A 24,214-nucleotide genomic window follows, 5' to 3' on the forward strand; every position below is an offset into this window, starting at 1 on the left:
GGATAACGTTGTATATAAATTTTCTATGAACCAAACCCTTGGGCGTTTTGAAGGGGACGGATTTATTTCTGCAGCCAAGTATTGTAGTCTAATGAAGGACTAAGTTTGTTTACGGGTGTCCAGGAATGTTGGGGTCAGTGACATTCGATCTGTTATATTCTGAAGTAAGAGCAAAAGTAGAAGATACATATTTATATACATTGTATCTTATGCACATTTGTCCGATCATGTAAGTTTATTTGTAAACGGCTGCATACAAGTTGAAATTGTCAAAGAAATAGAAGATTTTGCAGTCACTCATCTCCTTGTTTGTTTTTACTATTTGCTAAAATACCTAGATCTGTAGCAATCGCAAAGTAGACACACTTGTGCTTTGGACCGAAAGATCCACCAAATTACCTATTAGTTCGTAGTGTTTTGCTTTTTTTCTAACTAGAACAAAGTAAGAAACGTTGGCAATAATCTCCATTTCTAATAGGATTATTATACAAAAGTAAAGTGGTCAAATGCACTGAAGCGGATTTGTATTGTGTTCCTCGAATTAGGCAATAAACATACCATTATATTTATGCCAAAGTAAATTACTCGAAATTGCTCTTATTACAATGAAGTTAATTTAATAGAACAGTAGTTAAGAAAGTACGGAATGAAAGTTATAAACAAAATGCAAAGTAGATAGTCTTGGCTCTAAATCGTACTTTCGCCGATGCGATGACTTTGTGTGAATTATGATGCACTTAACGGCACTATTTGTAATCGCTAGCGTTACTACGAGGCAATACGTCAAACCGATTACCATTATAACACTCTTTCATGTAAGTACAGTGAAACTTGGTTAAGTGGGACCTGGATATGTGAGAAACCTCCACAAATGGAACTCATACTGAGGTCCCTACCCATTGGCACTGAATTACCTCTATTAGTGGGACAAACAACCCTCTATATCTGGGATTCGTTCTTTCGATTTATTATCTCAGTTACCTCTATAACTGAGACAGCAAGTGAATTTTAATGCATAAACCTTAGTAACTGAGACAACATCGTTTTGTTTGTTGATTTACTTATTCTTATTTATAATTAGAACTTACGACGGGATATTTACCATGTTTGGAAGCGCATGATCACGGATTAACAGTTAATCCGTGATCATGGCGCTTGCAACAGTGCCGAAATATCGGAAACTCACCAAATTCAATAAACATGGTAAATATCCCGTCGTAAGTTCTAATTATAGTGTTAGTGACCATGTCAGTTTAAAAACTTTTATTCTTATTTATTTATAATGTGCACATAACACATTTTTTTATTTAAGAATCACACCTCTTTATGTGAAATAACCCGTATGTTCACCTCCATTAATGGAACCCTCTGTAAATGAGACAAATGTTTATTTATACCTGGTTATCTGAGACACTGGGTTAGTGGAATACCTCTATAAGTGATACCAATTTGAAGGTCCCTTGATGTCTCACTTAACGAGGTTTCACTGTATTTGTTTCCTAAAAGACAAATCTTTATTACTCCAGTGGGTTTTATACCCTATCTAGAAATTGTGGGATTATCGGAAAATATTCTATCTACTAAATAAAATTGAGCAATACGTCTCAGAAATGCGAATCTACGGATTTACGAAACGAGAATTAGATATCTATTGCGAATATTGTTGGAAATGTTTATTGTTCGCGAGATGCTATAGATCGCGCTTAGCCAATAATTGCTGATTACGTTGTAAAAGTAATAAAACAGTAATCCCGTTTTATGCTACCCTTAGCGTGGGTTTTCTATGACCTAATACTGGGGGCGTTAAGAAGTGTGTCAGACTGGTACCAGTAAGTGAGTTATGGTAACAGGGCCGATTATCACAGGCTCTAAGAGCTGCATGAGCGCAGGCGTCATTTCTTGAATAATTGACGCAGGGAAACGCAATAAATAAATATAATGCGCCTATCCATACTGCTAATACACGAACGGCAATTAGTAGCCCTAGCTGTAATTTAAACACAACTTGCAAGTTCTCGAATTAATTTATGAATGCTACAAAGATTGTGTTTATGTTTTGTAAATTGGACTTTAACTCTTTGTCATTAGAATACCGTTTAGTGTAATACTTACACTAGTTTAATAGTTCGTTCCTAAGGGATAGAGCAGGAGGCCCCGAATACTTTTATTGGTTTCTTTTTTCAATATTGGAATTCTAATTAGTCGAATCTCGGAATTTCAATAGACTCGACCCCCAACGGACTGACTGACGACCTGATGTAAATGTATGTTTTGTATGCATCTGCTTTTACTCTAAAAAAAAACAAAGCCATATTATAATAGACTTAAATACTTGTAAAGAAAAAGGCCATTAAAAATGTGAAAGAGTGTAATCGGACACGTAACATAAACTAAGTAAAGAAGCGAAAAATAAGAAAATACTTTAAGAGGTAAAAGCAAACAGTATCTAAAAGTAATCCCTAGTCGGTGCACTTAGCAAACGTTTGAAGTAAAATTTGCATCAGCGTTGTTTGTTGTTTAAAGTTCTGGAGAGGAGTGAACGCCTGCACAAAATGTGCTTATGAAATATGCAACGTTTTCCGATGAGACTGGGTGCTTTTAATTACACCGTAAATTATTTTTTATATAAAGACTATCCCTATAAAAGGAAAGAGTAGCTCCGTTTGCTATGCAGTGTCCTTTATGGCGACTCAAAATTCTCTATAGGGTTATGTGGTTTCTAAGAGATAAAGCCCTTTAATCATAATAATAGCTCCTCCTCCCATTATTGTATCACGTATCGTTAACATTCTTAAATAACAATTCTATAAATGCATGGTTGCTAAAAATCAAGGTCTAATCGTTTAATTAACACATAGCCAAATACTATTCACATAATAAATTGTGAACATAATCTTTCAGATCTTATCGTTTCTCGTATCAAAAGGCTTTGCTAGTTTTGCAATAGATAACAAGCTTATCCTTTTATAGTTTTATTGTAATATCAAATTGATATATTGCATTTACAAATAGTCTACCCACGTTTTTATTGTCACGCTTATGTTGCCGACTGGGTGACGGCTTAATAAACTAGTTACAAATGAAATGATATATTTGGTTATTCGTTTCATTGGTTGCATTTTTATTTCTTACAGTTACCATTTAGTTATTTATTTTATTTGAAATGAAATGAGCTTCCATTTTAAAACCAGATTTTGACTATTTGCTTAATAATATATAAAAAAACCGTTTATTTACACCGTCACGGTGCAAACGTTCTTCTATCAGTAATTTTATTAATACTGTTATGTAAAACAATGTCATTATTTTCCACCTCTGATGTCTTCATCGATATGACATCACTGATGCTTGTTCTCTGACTGTCACAACTGTTTGTCATTTAATATTGGACATATTGGTTATTACTTTTAAATGCCTTCTGAAGCACCGCACCGGACCAATTACACAGACATTCTTAATTGATATGTTAAACCCACATCGCACAAAACATTAAACTATCAAAAGATCGACATTTTGATATATCACTCTTCATTTTTTATGTCCTGCATCAAGTTGTGTAGGTGTTAACGAAAGCTTAACAATAGGTGCCATTTTCGATAAAGTCCTAACGACATTGCATCAGTAGCCAGAAGCTAAATGTACATTAGCAGTTGAGAAATTCTCAGTGTCCATTCATAACTTGATTACAATTATAGCTTAGGTTATTGCATTATATATATAGTCGGCTGCTTTAATAATAAAAGGATAATTACTATTCATGTCAATCAATTTTTGTTTAATTATAGTAATATTATTTGTTGTACCCTTGTGCTATGGTTTGGCTAACATTTTTGCTGTCGCGATTATTTTAATAGTATTATCTCATTCTTTAGGTGTTTTGTAATTTTATTCATCTATTCTAGAAGCAAATTCTTCATTAGTATCTGTGTTGTCTGTAGTGTTGCTTCAAATGACATTTGACCTATTGAGTAATGGTATGTTTTTAAATTCTAAACAACGTTTAATATCTTTATCAATCTGGTTAATAAATACATCAGTTAAGGTGTGTCTCACGGCTCTAATCTAGTCTTTACATTGTTTTCTTTTTGTACAACGTACTAACGGTTATATTTTACTGTCATGCTTTATTCTCATACGAATTAACTTAAAGTCTTTGTTTTGAACCCATTCATTCAAATCTATGGTAAAAATATTCATATTTTCTCTTCATGTTACACTTTTGTGGTCGTTTTCTTTTATAGTGGTACATATATCATCTTGATTTTTAATGACTTCAAAAATTAAAACAATGACTTTATTGTCGTTTTGGGAACATGTCTCATTAAGTTTAGCTTCTTATCTCTTAATAACAAGTTCAGAAAATTTTGGAGTGTAGAAGTTTTATATTAATTTGGTTCAATTTTACGATGTCGGTCTCTTGGTGTTATCTTTCACGGGTATTAAATTAAGTATTGATAATGAATACCCCAAAACCGCGTTGTTTGACTAAGATTATCTATTCATATCAAATTTTATAACACTAGTAAAAATTTTAGTATGGGAACTTTGGTGCGAACAAAAACGTATCAAGAGATAATGTTTGAGATGAATTTATAGCACCTAAAGGATCACTAAGTGTAGTATTACATTACAGTTGCTCCATACATTAACCTTGGGAAACCCAATCAAACAAAAACAGTCGCCTTTGAAGTCAGATCAAGAACGTTAATACAAAACCAGAATTACAAAGATAAGATTGGATTAAGATTATCAGTTAAACCGTTACCAGTAGAATAATAGTGCTTTGTAATGATAGTTAATTATAGCGTTGATTTACTGTTCATTAATATTTCTTCGTTCGTATGCATGGTTCTTAGCGAGGAAGTTATCGTCTGTATTATATCCGCTGTTAGTATTATTGGGTTTTGTTTTACCTACTTCATTTGCTTTAGTAATTTCTTCTTAATCCTAAATTGTTATTTGAAAAGCCCCATTAAGTTCATTATTTCTTGGAATCGCATTTAATTATTCTACATATTCAATAACTATATTGCATTCTTAATGATTCATCTTTACTCTTATGGGAATTAAATGAGTGATGGTTTTAATACTTTAGTAAATATGGGTTATATGGTTTTCTATATGGAAAGGGCATGCATCAACATGGACATTTATGGTTATACTAGAAATAAATGCTATGCTAACTAGGGTTAGATTACTCAGTACCTAAAAGTATAGTGGTGAGTGGTTTAATATCGTTTCTCTTGATTGTAATATTTTTATTATTATTGTTGTAAATGATGACCATTAGTGGTATAACGAGATCTGCTAGGCAACGGTACTGAAGAACATTTATTATATTTTTTTTTTAACAATAGATGGATTATGGGTATCAAGCTTAGTTTGATTTATTAAGCAAAACTTGTTAGCGGATATATATGTGTGTACTCATAAAATTATTAAATACATACAATATATCAAAATTAATAAGTCGCTTTTATGTCTCACCTTCTTTTGTTACTTCGTACGCTTCTAATCTGCTGTTTGCACTGGCAGCAAGCTTATTTTCCTTATTTTGGCATGTTAATTAATAATAATTGCATGATTCATTGGTTAACCAGTTTGTAACATATCGGCTTCCCTGTTAGTCGTTTGCTGTAGTTTCAAGTAGTCGCTTCCCTGTACATAAATTCCTTCAAACTTCTTTCTCTATTTTAGGAGCAGTTTGGTTTGGAGAAATCGAGAAATACGGTCGAAAAGAACATTGTGAAAGATAACGACGGTTCGATTTATAAGATTAGTAAGTTTAGAACTGTGAGTGGGAATTTGGCGAATGAAGTCGAAAGTGGGAAAGTATTGGCCCACGGGCGGGCAGAAGGAAACATACACGTTACTGTCCGCGAGGAGGAGATACATGAAGAAATTAATGTACGTATTGAGATTGCTTTCATAAATTTAGCTTTTAATTAAAACGGACGTAACATTTGTGAGCAAAAACGTAATGGGATACATTTCAATGATAATAACAATAGCAAATAACGCTCAGTGTGTACTTAGAAGCTCGCGAAACATTATATTTTATGAATATTTTTGGTGGTGGTATAGAATTACGTAATTCTAAGCATTTTGTTCGTTCATTTTATTATTTCTGTTGTTTTAAGTCTTACTTAAAACTCTCTGGACAATACATTGTTGCGTGATATTCAGTTAGGGATCATGTGTGTTCCTCATTCCTTCTTGAGTTTATTACAGCATTAGTGTCTTCAAAAACTATAATTTACAAAGATTGTTTTGAAACTTAATATTAAAATGTCATAAAATTATTTTAACCAACACATAAACAACAATTTATTAGTATCCTTCTTACAAAATATGGGCAAAGCCTATCTTATATTTTACTCAACCAGCTATTTTTACTTTCTTACATAGTTTTCGAAAAGTATAGAGAATGCGGTCTTGATCTTTATGAAGCATGGGTTCACAATGACATTAATGTTGTTTAACAAGTACTCCCGTTAAGTAACGATTGTTTGTCGTGACGGCTGAAGACTAGAGAAATGTTGTGTAGAACTGCAACTTCAGACATGAACTGTTAAGGTCTCATAAGAGTATCTATCATATAAGTCATAAATGTTTAATGTTAACATCATTTCTGATGATGAGACCATGTTAGACTACATTTCCACATATTCTTCTTGAATATGAACTACAAGTGGCGCTTGAAACACGTCGAGTAGTCACATCAAACAGCGTGTGAGTAAACCGTTTAACTTGATTAATATTTATTAGAATTTAGTACAGGTAAAGGCTGCATTATGAAGTCCAAAAATGATTTTATGAATAAATTGACAATTTTGACGTCCATATTACAATGTAATTAGCCTGTATTCAATGATACATTGGAATTATGTTTTACACAAACAATAGGGACTTTAGCAGGAAAGTCTCGGGCCATTATTATGGTGTTACAATTATTATTTGCCAATATTATTATGGTATCACTAAGTGCAGTGCATATAGGTACTATTTTGCATATTATACATATACATATAAGTGTTTATTAGTCTCATTTTCTAAGAGCTATATGGTCATTTTACCTGTACACTACGGGATAATTTAACTTTTAAAATTATAAGTTATTCATTTACTGACCTAATTGTAACAAAGTTTTCAGTAGAAGGATAACTTCTACTATTATTCCGTAGAGTTACCTACGGAGTAGACAATTATAGCAGGCTAGTAGGCACCTAACACTTCACCTAGACTTTAGGTACGAGTATTGTAACAAAATATGTTTTAAATACAAAATGCTCATACATCTATCTACTGACCAGTTTCGATAAATTGTTTTGCTTCATACATCATTACAAATATGGAGAAAAGTAGGCATACCGTTTTGCCTTATACATATGTAGCTGTGGTGCAAAATATTATAATAATTAAAGTACTTAGCGTTTAGCTGGTGCTGAAAATCAGCGCTGTGACTCGAGTCATCGTCGGGGCGATAGCATTTTTAGCTGAGCATCGACCTTTTTGCGCGGTTTTGACTATGTTTTATAATTATTTTCTTTTTAACTTTTTGTAACGGTGTAAATAAACGCTGTATTTTCCTTCTATGCATAAAAACTAGTATTATATCCAATAGACCAAATAAGTTAATATCTAAGTGTGACTTGTTATTTAGCAACTCGTTAAGTAGGCTTTAGCGGTTGGTAGCAAAGGAGCTTTGTTTGTTGGTAAATAGTTGAGAATTCACACATTCTCAAGGTCTAACACCTTTTATGGAATGTTATGGTCTCCTTAAGGGGGACAAAGCAGTAAAGATTTATGTCTTGTGCCTAGTTTAAAACCTGCTCAATAGTGAGATGGCAAAAAATCTATGGTGTTTTTTATACCACTAGCCGCTTACGTAGAAAAAATATATTATGTATTTAAGCTTTGGCCGCCTGGTCTAAAAGAGTTGCCGTATCTTGAGGACATTTGTTAGGTATACCAGATTTGTCATCCAATAGCCTCGAAATCTTAGATATTATGAGGATATTATAATAATAACTAACTAGTCATAATTCACTATATAATTTTAGGTTTCATAAGCAAAATTTTGATTGACATTGATTCTTTAATGAATAGTTATTAATTTAAAATGATTTAAGACGATGAAGACTTTGTATAAAAAGTAAATAACATATTTTAATGTTTTTGTATAAAATATATGTATTTATATAAAAACTTAACAGCAATTATTATTACTTTCGGTTTTAAAGTTTATCCCAAACAAACAAACAATAATCCCCATTTCTATAAAGACCGACTTAAACCATCAATTTGCAATGTGTTAGTGGCGCGTGCGCACATCAAATGCCATCAAATAACGGCGTCCACGCACCTGCGATTACGTACCACCGATTATAGCCGATAATACCCGATTATAGCCGATTATACACCTAATACATGGTGTTAGAAATATTTTGATTATACATTTCAATATACAGCATGCTTTTTACTCTCCCGCGTCTATTATTAAGATCAATTTTTATTATGTTTTTTTTTTCTAACGCATACGTAATTAGCTTTTAATAGAAGCCGCGTATTTAGAGCGAATAATAGAGATATGGGGTTAATAAGTAGTTATTATGTTGTATGATTTAGTGCTAAATAGAACAATCATAGTCGGTTCATGTATTAATTAGGTATTCATATTTCAAATGGAATTATTACCTACTTTGAAATCTATGAATAGTTTTGTACCATAGGTAAGTTATATTTAGTTTTCGATGTAATTGGATGTATCACGTGCGAAGGTGTCAGGTTCAATCACAGGGTCCTGCAACGTTTTATCGGATTATTTGATTTACTATTCTCGGCGATTCCTGGAGTCTGGAACAATGTGACAGTGTTATTCTCGATCCCATTAATGCTGGGGCCACACTAACGGGAAATGCTATTTAATTATCGCGATATTGCACGTTAGTGTGGCCCCAGCATAAGGAATCTATAAGGTTTTATTTACTAACAGTCTCCACTGCTGAACTAAGAACATCTACAAGATGAATTAACATAGCTGAGAACTGAGGTAATCTGAAGTAACTGATTCTTTGTCTATTGCTAGCCTTAGGTCTTTCTCTATAAAAGGTTTGCCTTCATATACGTTTGGTGGGTTGATATCGCAGTGACTGGATAGGTATATTCCTAAGTAAATATTCACTTTAAAGTTTTCAATAGAAACAAAAACATTATCGGCATGCAATGTCCTCTTGCATCGTAGCTGTAGGCAACAACATTTCTTGTGTAAATTATTATTTCCACAATGCAACATAGTTCCCATAATTGCATTCAATGTGAAATTAAATGCAATTTTATTCCGTTTCCAATGGACATTTTATTCAGATGCCTAATTTTATTTGCTATAATTTTCATACAATATGACATTTTGTAGAATATTACAAAGTTTGTGGATTGAAAACGACGCGACGTTGAAATGGACTATTTATTTTATTTTATCGTTTTTACGTAACACAGTTTCAGCTGGCTTTGGAGAATTAAATATTTATTTTAATTATTACAAGTTACATTCCGTATTTTTTTCAATCTTATTATTGTTTAATCCTTCGAATTGCAATAATCATGATTGTTATTATTTAAGATTTAAGTAAGTAAGTTGCAATTAATAATATTTTGATCGATGTTGGTTATCAAGCATATTATTGCCTAAATTTAGTAGGCAAACATGTATGTAGTCTTGTATAATGACTTTGCAAACATCAGAGTACCAGATAGAACTGTAAACTTTATAAGATACGTAACCAAATACTTGCCTATTTTATAAAAAATACTTGCAATTCCATCAAAAACTGCAATAAATCATCGAATAAGGGGTTAATTTCTCCGTGTGTTCCCCATTCCCTCAACTGCACTCGACCTGTACTGTCATGGAAGCCATTGCACTAAATTTCGCCATAACAACTCCATGGTGACTTATGTTATGACCTGGTCACGAAACGTTTCTTCTGTTACAACTTTGAAATGTATGTCTGTACTGATGTAGAGGTATTTCGTTTCTAGGATTTGTTAAATATTTTTAGCTTTTTCGCCTTGTATTGTTGAACAGTGGTGCTAATTGTGAAGGTAGATGCCAATGTGTTTTTAGTATAGATAATAATATAATTAGTTCAATTAACTTTTATGAATGTTTTTAATTAGGAAAATTGTAGCTATTGATAATCCTGATCCTAATCTGAATTCATTATCAACTTCCTTTTTTGAGCGGTAAAAATCATCTAGTAACTTCGCGAGAGGGAATCCTACTGACTAAAAACTTCCCCCTTTCTACTACTGCTTTTCAAACTAGAGCCCCAGTAATCCGTTCCGTTGTCCGTAAAACACAAAATGATACCTTAAAACTGTGCTTTCCTACGCCTGTGAAGTAAATCAAGTATAACTTATACCTTTTATAAACTTTATTTATCTAACCACACTTCAACTTATTCAAAGAATAAACCTAGATAGAATAGTGTCATCGACACACAATTAACCTTTTATTTAAGACGTTTGACAGTCACTAGAATTGGGGCCTTGGATGCCCATTGTGTTCATATAGGCACAATTATTATGAGCTTATTTCTTGTCCGCAAAAGATTGAACTGTATGAGACGAATATTATTCTTTTTCTTTTCAAAATATTGATAGATCGAAACTAGAACATCCATATATAACCTCTAACCGTTATTCACAAACTATTTTACCTATTCCTTCGATAAATAAATCCTTTTTCAATAAAACCCAATTCTTCCACAAATCTCTCATACGTTGATATTATTGTTCAGAAAAGATTTCATCTATGAAACTAAACTAAATAAACTAAGAGAACGATATTGCGAGTTCAGTATTACCTAGAGGTTCAGTATTATCCTTTAAAATATCAGGGGCAAAGGAGAACATCGTGGCTATTTTTCAAAAATCCTTCGTTTAAAACACTCGTCGAACGTACAAAGCTGTTAAGACGTTTTAATGTTTTTCCTTTTCAACGCTTTTCAAATAATTTAATGCTGCTAGGATTTCTTATGATCTTATTTGTTGAAAAATACTTTGGAAACGAATACTGCATTGGTTTCATTGCGATTTGTGAATTTTATTGATGGTTTGACCAATACTGGGCCATGATATTAATTTTCTGTAATAAATCATCTGAGACACAATTATTATGGTGCCTTAGTTAGTTATATACTTAATTGGTACGAGTCTTTGAACTAAATTAATTACGAACCAATTAAAGTACTTACCAATATCAATATAAGGAAATAAATACATGCATATGACCAGACATAACAACAATTAACTAATAAATAGGATGAATAAACTTTAATCTTATTCAAGGAGAAAAAAATACATATATAAGAAACCAACCATCCATAATTCTACAAAAAAAACCTATTCGTAGAAAAACTATAATAAAAAATACTAAAACTAACATGAAAAATCTACACACAAAACGGTATATAACTATTCAGAAAATGGTAGCCAAAGCCATTAGGATATCGAAACAAGAATTTTACCGGATGGTCACGTGAATTTCTATGTAGGCAACTCGGTTACCAGGCCATGGTTGCATTTGGGATCAAAGGGGCAAATGTATGCCTCGGTAAAGCCTTTCCTATGTACATTTTACACAAAGCCCTCTGTGAAAGCCGCTTGTTTTCTACTTACGGTTTTCACACTTACGGATTAAATTCGTCGGTCAAAATTTTGCTCCTTTGGTGCCTTTGAGATAACCGGAGCTGTTATTTTAGTGAGTGAGTAGGGTTGTATAGTTATTGTTAATGTTTTATGTTTTCATAGTAAAAATATAGCACAACATTGTTTATTATAATAGCTTTGGCTAACCGAGGCACCAGAGACAATTAGAACCTCTCAGATGAGGGTGTTTTTCCACCAGAGATGTGCTACAATATGTTGCTGTGGATGCGTTTGGCTGCTACCAATCATATTTTATTGGTACACATAGCTTATGGAAAGATGCGTGCTATGGACGTGTGCTATGGATGGCTTTCCTACTACCGATGCATCGCATACTCGAGCTGCGTATCCTTCTCGCCCAGCTACATTTCTTGGCATCAGTGAGAACGGTCACATAGTTTCATTACTTAGCTATTTCATCTTCGTAGTATATAGCACATCTCTGGTGAAAAAGTACCAGAGATTTGCTTGATGAGCAACGCATCGTAACAATAACATTAAAACTAGATCTAAAATTGTTACAAACACATCGAGAATCGAACACGATACCCGCATCTACCTAACGAATTAGGTATAAGTTACTAACAACTGGCAGAACTTAGTCCTACTAATATCGAATGCTACCGCAATAGGCGTCGCTTACACGCAGGCGAAACTTACCCCAATACGGTGAAGTTGGAACACTACAACGAAGTTAGTACTCAATTCAGACCTAGTTTCCATCAAGTCTATTTATAAACACATTATTTTGGTTTAATAGTTAAATTTTATTATGTATTGTTTTAAGTTAGTTTGGTAGTTCCGAGAATGGGACTTTGAGTAGCTTGTGTCTAGTTTCAAGAATGGAATAAACTTGTGTTGTGTGGTGGTTTATTATATATGTTTTATTACAAAAACTAGACTTAATTTCTATTTTATATTCTGACAATTAAACTCATTGTAATTATTTACTACCCTACTTTTTTAGTCTACTCTAATAAAATTATTCGCTACTAGGTACCTAGATTTTGAGTATTTTGTTAAAACGTTAGATTTACCAGACGGATTAAAATACTACATTCTAAGTATTTTATTTTATTAGTATTAAACTTTAGGCTTGCAAAACATACGAAATAGATTGATAGTGATCTCCAATATCAGTGATCTTCAAACAAATTTGAACAAGAAATCTTGAGTACCTAGTCACAGTGTTGTCATCGACTAAAATAACTCAAGTTCTCATTGGGATAAAAACTATTCGTTCATAGGTATCTACTTAAATTGGTTGGAGAATCAATCTGTATAAGGAAATGTGTGAAAAATTATCATTCGTATCGATTTTATGATTGTTGTTTTAATTAAGTGTCGTGTGTGGGTTTTATTGATCTAGTTTTGTCATTGTTTCTTTTTTCGAATTTGGTTAACTGGCTCATTAATCGAATGACCAGTCATATGTTACAAAGTTTTGTTAAAATTTTGATTGTGATATTATATTAAATTATTCTATTACGTAATAAAATTACTGAAATAAATTGTGCTTTTATATTGAATAACCTTATCATTTTTTAACCGACTTCAAGAGGTTTTCAGTTTGACCTGTATGTATGTTTGTGCGCGATTATCTCGCGTTTGACTGAACCGATTTTGATGCGGTTTTCAGCATAGTATTTTTCAGACTTAGGATAAGGTTTTATGGATATTAAGTAACTGACTTAAAAAAAATGGTATGGTATACATGTATATGGTAATGTAATGGTAAAGAAAAACAAATTCAGGTTTTCCTTAAAAAACAAATATTTCAGCATAATAATGTAGCATCACCACAATCTTTACAATACACGCTTACCATACCTACATTCTAAACTAGTCCTCATCTACTTTGAATAATGCATATGCACGATTTCCCATCACACAATCCTTTGAAAAGCATTTCGCGGTAAATTATCTCCTGTACCTACCTATGTACTACGTACGTAGACTTCTCTTCTAAACTACCCCAGACCTCCCTAGGGGCGTGTGCATCAGGAAGCAGCTCTTTGTTGTGATTCACACGTTCGCCAGACACTTTTTAAAAGGCTTTTGTCAGGCTTTTAAGTGTTACTGTCACTTGTGGCATATAGTGCGTACGGGACGCCAGACGTTTTATTATACCTAGTGCCAAGTCTATAAGTACATAGGTATTTTTGAATGTTAAATGTTCTCGCCTGTATGTCTGTTTGTTGTTGTTTGGTTACGATTTTATTCTTACTAATTAGGTACTAGCAATAGCTACATAGTTGTAATTGGGATCAATTTCAAATACTCCAACTAATATGTACACTACAACACATTAAGGTGTTTTAAGCGCAATTAAAAAACTTAAATGGTAAACGCAGACTTAGTAATTGCATTGCCAATCACTAGACGAATAAATAATTCAAATTCTTCTAATTACGTGCTAAGTAACACTCGTCCTGAACTCAACAATCACCATAAGCAAGAAAAACTGCGAGAAATCGATTTTCCTTGGACCTAAATCGATAATCGTTTCAATATCGCACGCATCCATACAGTAATTGCTTACTGATCACAAGCTAATATTCATCTCCATTCATTTTGTATTCAAATCGATTATGGTTAATTGATTATTCAATTGTTTGCGACAACATTTCTCACGCAATCACTTGTTATTTTACACTTCAACGGATCGCAAAACGTTTTGAAAAGAATCGAACGATTAACAGTTAGAAAATGAAACGTACAAAAGGACCACTTGAAACAAAACAATACGAAATAAAAGTTTGGTGACAGAACCGTTTCTGACGACATCTGGAGCAAATTCCAAACGATATTAAATTTTAATATTTTGTTTTTCTAATTTATTTCACTGTCAAGTTGAACTTTTGGTCTTTTTATGTTATTTGTCAGTGCAACCGAGGACATCAGTGTCATGTATCTGTCATGCGCGTACGCATGTGACCGACATCGATCTGGTAACAAAATCTGCCAGGATGGTGTGCACATTATAATGATCTTATGCATATGACTGACATGTGTTAGTGACCAAAAATATTCTCTCATTAAAAATTATAAAAAAAAACATAATAATACATTAGAGATAAAACCAACTTAAATGACATTACTCAATAATTAATTTTAAATGAAAGAATTATACTATACATTAGAGACATTTTTATTGGCTCAAAATCTCCTTCAATATATTATTATCTAGTTAATCAATCGAACTTTACGATAAACAGGTCTCTAGCCACCAAACCATCCATCTTAAAGTTACGTAGTATTTACTATTTATGTATTTGGGCGTAACTCGCCTCTACAGAGCACTAGGTCACAATATCCGTTTCCGATGTCACTTCGACGGCTTTATCGCTCTTAAATATGCAGGATTGACACCGCTATCAGTGTCTTTAATTTATTTGCTTGTCACATGAATTAATTTCAATATAAAACGAGATATAATCACTATTATTCTTAAGTAATGAGTTTTCGTTCAATAGTTTTAAGTTTGAGGCTTGTAATGTTTTATAGGAGACGTTTGGAGTTTTAGCATTAAAAATGTATTTACCTAGGTTTTGCTAGGAATGAGAGGAAATTTATTTTTCTACATATTGAGTTACATATCACAAATTATGAACAAAGCTCTGTAATTTAATGGGGTTAATGTAATTTTCTTTTCTTTGTATTAAGCTAAGCGTTGCAATTGAAATCAGGTTGTAGATACTGAGATCACAACAATTCTTACATTAAATTCAGAAGCTTAAGGAAAGATTTTCCTATTTTACTTAAACGAATATCCAAAAAGCAAACGTTAGTTGGCAAACTTATGTGCCCTCATGCATCTAACACATTGTCAACCTTGATTTATCACATCATATAACAATGACATAATGTAAGACAGTATTCTATACGACCCACAAGGTCGGTAACGCATCGACGACCTTCAAGGCCATGGCAGTATACTAAATCTCAGCTTACATACTGTTACAGAGTTTCATATAATTTATGTAATCACAGGACTTCACATAAGTACCTAGTTCCTTATGATAATAAATAAATTATCAACATAACTAGTGATCATTTTTCTTCTACGTTAAAAGTATTGTTGATTTTCTTCAAAAGTCATTTCAACTCTTATAAATCATTATTAATTACTGTTTCAGTAATTTAAATAATACCGACTTATCTAGATTCGTCTTTTGTTTTTTTCACGTTTGTCAAGTATCAGTCACATTGAAGTGTTGTTGTGTTGAGAGAAATACTTCAAACATCATCTTTATATTGAGTAGCCATTAAGAATTCCAGTGTGACTCATGCTTGTCACAAACAGCTGCAACTCAATTAATTTTGACCTTAAAGGCAAATTAATAAAGCAGAAATTCAATTGTAGAAGTGTACAAGGTTGAAACAGCGTGATGAGCTGTATTTGTGCATATTACACCTCTTTGTACAAATTAAATACGGAATTAATGTTGCTATCACATCCCACGCTTTGTTAAATTCTAGGTGTCATTAAAACTTAGTTTTGCGTTTGTCAGTCAGATCCGTGTCAGTGACACACATTTTAAAGTCGACTTAATTTATCTGTACACTAAGTCTAATTATATTTTGGCACTTTTTGTTAGTCTACTCTTTGCTTAGTAATTAGATTTCTTTTTGAGTGCTTATTTACAGAGTTTCTTTAATTAGATTTTTAGATTAATCCATTCAAAATAAAAAGTTTTTACTTTAAAAATTAATAGGTACTGTTTTCAGATGCTCTGTATAATAATTGTAGCTAAAAACTTTACTCTAGTCCAGATGCAACTCAAGGTATCAAAAAATTAAAAGCTCAATAAAGCAAATAGAAATTTAGTGGTTGACATTGACATTTATAATGTCAACATTTATGACTCACTCAGCCACTGAACATGTGTATTTCTACACTCCCCATATGGGAAACCATTAAATAGTTCGTAGGTTAACAAAAAATGCAGTGTGATGATTGGAAAGGGTCTTTCTATTCCAATGAATTTCTTGTTCAAGTTTTTGCCTTTTGGATGTCGGTATTGTAGGATGATGAAAACAAAACTATCAAGTATCCGAATAATGCTTAAATTAAGTCTTTTGTTAGTCTATATTTGGGAGCAAAGAAATGGAGCCACGAACGTACCTTTTTTTACGAGTATTTTAATACTCGTATCAGAAAATGTTTATCAATTTAAGTTAATTGGTAACGTAAGTCTATATAAAAGGCAATTTAATTACTTTTAATAATAGAGTATATTGTTGTTAAACCAGTTTTTTTTTAGTTTAGAGTTCTTTAATAGATATGACTACCTAAAAAAATACAACCCTATTGGCTCCGTTTCTTTGATTTCAGGATTATTATTATTATTACTTCTAATACTGCATTTCAATTCGTTTAAAGTTAATTTTTGGAACTAAATATTATAATTCGAACTATTTCTACACCTAACGTTACGTGAGTAAGCCGATAACATAATAATTAATTTAGTATGTCTCACGAAAGTTACAATAAAATCATATTTCTACACCAATAAAACAATAAATAAATTTAGTTTCTACTTAGCTAATTACATAAAAACAAAACAGCCTACGTAGATGCCAACCAACCTTCTCTTTTTCTTTGTATTGTAGATTTTGAACCCCAAGTCCTTTATAAAACTATTCTTTTGAACTTTAAATTGAAATTGTGTCACAAAGGCAGGAGCTACAATCAATTTCTATATTACTTTTTTTGTCTGCAAAGAAAACAAATGAGTTTTTGCGGTAGACTTGTCAATGTTTTTAGAGTACCTACAAGATTTTGCTACTAAAAACGTTGACATTATTATTTGATGTCGAATTTTTACTAAACTGTTCTTCATGCTTTCTTTCTGCAAGTCAATAGGTATTGTTGGATAGCAACAACATTAGATTTTTGAATTTGACAAATTGCTGTTTAGCTTATCTTTAAAAAAACATGATACACTGGTGATACATAAGGTACTAAACTTAGCTCCTAACGAATCGGCAGATAGGCAAATTAAAATTTGATCTCTCTTCTTTAAAATACCGTGTCAAATGTGAAAGTTTACGCTGTCACAAAGCCACAAACTGATTCGGCAGTGGTGAAACAGGCCCTTAAATCATCTTTATCAATTAAACCTACCACAATAATGATCACGTTTCCTCCCAATCTCTTCCGGTAGAAAGAAACAGTATGGCCGTCGGTGTAATATCAATAATTCACACGTTCCTTACAAGGCGTACAGATGTACAGCGTGATACAATTAACTTGATTTATACTACGGATACGACAATATTATATTATGTGTCTACTTATTTCACGGTCTCTGCTTGTACCAAACTTTTTATTTTTCACGCCTGAGAAAGTTTTCGTTAATGAAACTTGAAATTTTTGTGTTGTGTCATGCCTTTCTGTGATTTTGTATTCTATACGTGCTGTATAACTAGATTCGTTGTAGAAACAGTAAGCTTTAGGTAACTAGATATAAGAAATTAGATTAGTAGAATAGGATTAGTTTTAGATTAGATTAGAATTAGATTGGTAGATTAGAAATAAAATCTAGTATCAATACTTTCTCAGCGTACATTATCTACAAAGAAATCATTTCTATTAGAACCCTTCCAAAAACTTAAACACTCAAATTGGAATAATTTGGTGATCATCATCATCAATTCAAAAATGTTCACAACTTTGGAAAACCCTTAACCAAACCCTATATAAGCATTTAACTAGATCTTAGTCTACCGACCGCCACTCATAGGGACAGTCCAACATTTGCATTGGACTACATAATACTAAGGTAGTGCAGTACGCTAGTGTAAAACATAAAGTAATTATTCATTAAAATAGATGTATGACAACTACATTAAAGTGTATAAACAAGGTCTCGGAAGGAACAGAACGGTAAATTTCTAGTCTCCCGTTGTTTACAATATATTGCTTCGTTTGTAGTGCAACATCAATAACTTCTCAGTTATAAGCACGCAATGTGTTACTATTGGGTTATTTATTGTATTCGCGTGTTTGTTCCGTGCTACGATAGATAGAAAATTACTGCGATAAAGATGTGCTGCCTGTGGAATTCTGGTGACCCTAATTTTGCCGGATATTAGTCCGGTTGCATTTCTATACTAATAGAGATTGTAGGTAAATCTAATTACGAAGATTACTGCAGTTTCTGTGTACAGATTAGTATAAAATTAAATTTCAAAGTTAATTATTTTCTCTACTATGCTTAAGTGTCAGTACCTATGTATACTAAATATGTACCTAGTTTGGTTTTCCTGTTTACCTGTAGGTTATTTTAATCGAATGCACAATAGTTTAAGGTAAATAATAATTAAAATCTAACAATAGTGCCAAGACAAGAATTTGAAGACCAAGAATATAACGTTTTGTTTCTTATGTCAAAACTTAAAACTTAGACATCCTTTAGACCCGCCTACGCGATACAACTTGACCCAAATAAAGAGTACCTTTGACAAAACTACTTGGAATTATTATAAAAGTAGGCAATATAGTCGCATGTATATTTATAGTGTTGTACCTACGGTTGCGCCCCAAAGATCAACATACATATTGTATTTATTATACGAAGCGACGCGCCTGCAACGGGTTCTCATAAAATATGTATCCCTGTCTGAATACAATTGTATGAGAACACGTGTTTCCATGAGATGAATCATACAGACAAAAATATACCAAGATTCTATGGGGGTTTCGCAAGGACTGCACTTAGGACCAACGTTAATTCAAAGTGAAAAAATCTGTCCGAACCGGTCAGTACCTACCCTAATTTAATCCCCTTTCCATTTGTATTACAAATTCTGTACTTTTGTTATTAAAATTTCTGCAAAATGAATTTTGCAGCTAATGTAGATATGCACATTATAAATATACTTCTTTTATCTCACCCCTTTTAAGAAGTTCACTATAAAACTGAACAAAATAGTCACTTATGACAGCAAATTGAAAAACAACAAACATTACATTATCAGCCAGAAACATCTGCCAATCAAATTTATTACATTCACGGACAACAATGCCACCCTTCAACACAGCGAAATTAGGCTAAGTCGAAAAACAAACATTCCTTGATTGAGTCGCTGAATACCGGTTATATCAACGATTTAATGTAGGGGGAGATTTAATTTGGAAAACCATTATCTTGGTCATAACGCTAGCGAGGGCCGCGCGAAGGGCGCAGAGAATGGTCAGTTAATTGACGCATAAATCACAGACTCGATCCATTATTACTTGCACAGTTCCGCTGTCGGACAACAGATGGGGTCATTGTCGCGTGCACTTTTGTTTATATTATTTTGATAGCAGTAAATTGTGCATAACCGGTTCTCTCGAATTTTTAAGTTTTGCTGTCATCGTATATTATACGCTATTGAATATACTGAATATGATTCCTCTCGGTCTCGTGCCGTTAAATGACTGCAATCAGAGTACTATACAATTTTAATAACAGAGGAGGATCTAAGCATGATTTATAATTATCATTGTACTGAGACCCATCTAGTAACGTTTCAATAATAAAACCGTTGAAAATGTTTTAACTAACAAAGCAAAATGTCATGCAATGAGTTTTAGTAAAATCTTGTTACCTATATAAAAACAAAACAAAAAGGAACATAAAGCCGCAGCGTAATCAAATTTGGTCCTATTTCTTATTCGAGAAAGCAAAAGTATTTGAACGTCGTTTCCAGTGTAGCGATTTATGATACCTTCCCGTCACGCTTCAAGCAAAGTTTATTCTGTGAAAAGAAAAAGGAAAAATCTTTGCATAACTTAATCCTGAGTTGGATGGCCGCAGTAACGAGGTCTATTGTCGACTGGTCTATTATAGCGTATAGGCTTTAATGCACTCAAACATATAAGAAAGTCGCATAAAAATTAAAAAGACTGGCAGTGATTGATGCTGATTTATATGAAGTCAGCATAAATTCTTTTAAAAAGGGAGCTGAAATGTTCTATTGTATACCTTCAATATTATCTCATGGTTATTTCTGTTGCTCTTGTAATAAGTATGCAAAACCTGAAGTACTTAAATACCAGATTCGTACAAATGGGTTTTATTCATTTTTTCCTTAACACTTTACGATATAATTGTAGCAATTAGTTTAAAGAGCTTCTTGACGTACCAACGTAAATGATCATTATTGGCATAAAGAGTTTAAAAATAAAGTACTTAAGGTAACTGCCATTATCCGCTTGTAGCCGTTGCCCCGCGATTATTGTGTTAAATCTTATTCTACAGGAGCATTGGCCATTATCTGAATAGATGTAAATCTTAATCATTAACTTTTCTCAGTTTTGTTTGCTTTTGTTCTTGTCTTGACGTTAGTGAGATGATTTGTATGTATATTGTTATTAGTGAAAACAAAAGTATACGCTGTATGTAATAAAAAAAAACATTAATCTTCTTAAGATGCAGTTAAAAAATTAAGTAGCTAACAAGTTAAAACTTTGAAATATAACCGATTCAAGTTAAAATTATATTTACTTATTCTTTAAAAATATTAACTACCAAATTTAAAGAAAGCTGATAGTGTTTTAAGTCATGTTTAAGTTGAATAAACAATAATTTTGGTCCTAGTGTCCGCATTTTAGACAGCGCCATCTACATTATTTCAATGTAAACAACATACTTTGTTTCAGCGCCATCTATTATATTTTCCTGAACTAACTCAACAACAAGTACCTTAATAGTTCTTTGTCTGTCCGACAGGCGGCAGCACGTGTCGGCGCCATGGAGCTCCACAGCAACTTCGACAGGGGGCGCTCGTGCTCAACACGAGTTGTTCGAGTTGCTTGAACGAGTACAGTGTTCTCGGTTAGACGACCAGAGGGCAGTACTGCCGCCATATTTTTCTCAGGTGAGTAAGTAGTCTATACTAGTGTATTTTATACTCATCAGTTTGAGTAGTTGTACTTAAACTGATGAGAATAAATACACTAATAACTTGAAGTACTAGTAATTATGGTGACGTTTCGTCATTGTTTACATCGGTAAGAAGTTAGGTTTGACTATACCTACTGTTTCCTTGAAACGCAAACATTTTCCTGTAACCTATACCTAACCTACACGTAGGCAGCAAAATTAAAAGAAAAGTAGGTACACGTACAACAATTTATGTACCTAATTAAGTAAGGTTGACTTAATTTCTAAAGCCAGGCATTAAGCGCCACATTAAAAAATCTCTTCGCTCTATTTTTTCTAATAATTTCAAGTTCATTGCAACGCTAAAAAGCGTAGACCATTACCTTTTTAAGGGTCAGTGGGCACTCAGTTCGTTAGCTTCGTACATTGTAGAAATAATCGACGGAAGCAAGACTATGAAGCGATAAAGAGAAGGCGGGCAACCGGATGCCTTGCAGGGGTGTCAAGCAGACCATATCGGAGAAAAACCACGAATCGTGACGCCAACGATAGGCTTCGCACTTGTCGACGTAACCGCTTTTTTATTCGAAAAAGAAAATATTTTTTATTGAAGTTATGAGCCTTTAGCACCCCTAGTAGGTGTAAATAAATAGAGGCGTAGCGATTGGCTCTTGTTTTATCTCTAGCATCAAAACAATGGTCTTGTCTTATCTAGATTTGGCGTCAGCACTCCACTAATAGACTCTTTGAAAAAAATGTCATTAAATCGTGTCGCAGCATTTACCTAATTCGTAATGAACTATAATCACATAAGCTTATTAACATAAAACTATTATTTATTACCATATATTATACATTATGTATTAATCTGAAAATCTTATAAAGGGCCCATTATTTCACTTAGAGTGCTATAATAAAAATAACAAAATAATCCGAGCATGAAAAATAATACATTAACCATGTCGCGTGACTAAAAGCTACCTATTTTGAGTAACAAGCACAAAGGAAATTCAATAATAATAACTCACCCAATTTGTAAATTCTGAATTGATTTACTTACCTGCTTAGGTACTGGGAATATTTTTGGATAATATCATAATATCGTTCAAGTTAATTCTATTTTGTTACTTGTTGTACCTTTGTCTACAGACGAGTACAAGATTTCAATATTTGTAACAAACTTGTCTTGAATTAGTAACTAATATTACAGATTTAGTCCTTAAACTGGCATAATATACAGTTAGAAAATCCAATCTACATGTCTATTTTTTTCAACCAGATATTTATTAGTTACATAACCATCAGCAAGAACACCCTTTCTTTTGAACAGATTGCCTATATTGTCCTAACATTCCTTAGCGACATCCCATCACATTTGCATATTCAAAACATTTTGATCTTCTACAGAAATTCCAACATGGCGATCAAGCTAATCTGTTACGACATTTTAATTAACCGAGTGATATTAAACAAAAGCGGTCTCAATATTTTTCTTCCCCTCAGATTAACATCTTTTGCATATTCATAAAGAACAAACGTTTTCTTGGCCATATTTTAACTAAGTAATATTGAATATTTTCGGTTAATTATACTTTTAAAATTTCCTTGTCTGAATGTAATGTTTTGCGTAAAGATGAATACTGAAATATAATGTTCCTTCCATTTTGTTCGTCGAATTCTTTGTTCGTATTTTTATCTTTTCTATTTGCAAGTCCATTATCTTGTGAGGGTTGTAAACAATTAGATCTTTAGTGACAATATTATCAACTATTTTTAGTTTTACTTATCAGTTGCTTGGTGGCCCTAATTTATTTATTTACGGCTACTTTACTCTCTAGGTTAGACCACTTAAGTATACCCACTCCTCCTTTCGGGGCCACCTGCGTAATGCTATGTGGGTACAAAATAGGTGAGTAGAATTTTGACAATGAATCTTTGTTTACCAAAGAGCAAATAAGGATAAAAAATCCCGCACTGATCTGATTCGGGGTTTTTATAGTTATCAAACAGGCATTGTCAATGCTTGCACTGTTTGGAATCACATTTCACAAAATTACCTGCATGTATTTTGTTTCGATTCATCAATTGTATGTTTTCCTTTTTGTCATCTTTATTAATTTCATTTATTTCTCTACTAAATCTATGATACTTTGATTACTATTACTTACGAAAATAGCCCTCAAATAAAGTGATTAATTCACTTACACGATTAGCCATTACTTTCATACTAATTGTTGCACATAGTTCTTGAAGAGAATTTTACGCATTCCCATTCAGTTAATGGAGCTCTGTGTTATTATTAGATATTTATTTATTTTTCTTTCTTTCGGATATGTTTGGAACGGAAATGTGCATTAGCTTATAAATGAACTCTATCCTTTGTCCGTAGTTCCACGAACATAGTTTTAACGTCCCTTTATAAAATAAGCTGTATTGTTTATAAGAAGATGACGACAGATTTAAAATTTCCTGAAATAAATGACTTTTGTTCGTCTATTTTTAGTTTTACTATGAAATTGGAATTAGATTGTGAAGTTAATTCTATAAGCGAAGTTCAAGGATTAAGAGATCAGTGTTCAGAAGAAGTGTCGTTACGACAGAACAGAATACATTTTTGTGACCAC

General features: G+C 32.7%; 1 protein-coding gene across 12 annotated transcripts in view; it reads left to right on the forward strand.

The window, feature by feature from the left end:
- LOC118272267 (rap1 GTPase-activating protein 1) overlaps nt 1–24,214 on the forward strand; it is a 283,102-nt gene that overhangs the window by 161,579 nt on the left and 97,309 nt on the right. For 5 of the 12 annotated variants that reach the window (XM_050693600.1, XM_050693602.1, XM_050693607.1 and 2 more), the window contains exons 2-3: nt 5,698–5,907; nt 21,438–21,585. In XM_050693600.1, the coding sequence (XP_050549557.1) occupies nt 5,813–5,907; nt 21,438–21,585 (243 nt within the window). In that variant the 5' untranslated portion in view covers nt 5,698–5,812. Of the gene's footprint in view, nt 1–5,617; nt 5,908–21,437; nt 21,586–24,214 lie in introns of those variants that run through there. The other 7 variants (XM_050693613.1, XM_050693604.1, XM_050693612.1 and 4 more) reach the window with 3 other exon arrangements.

Source organism: Spodoptera frugiperda, chromosome 5, assembly GCF_023101765.2.
Source record: "Spodoptera frugiperda isolate SF20-4 chromosome 5, AGI-APGP_CSIRO_Sfru_2.0, whole genome shotgun sequence".
NCBI classification, from domain to species: domain Eukaryota; kingdom Metazoa; phylum Arthropoda; class Insecta; order Lepidoptera; family Noctuidae; genus Spodoptera; species Spodoptera frugiperda.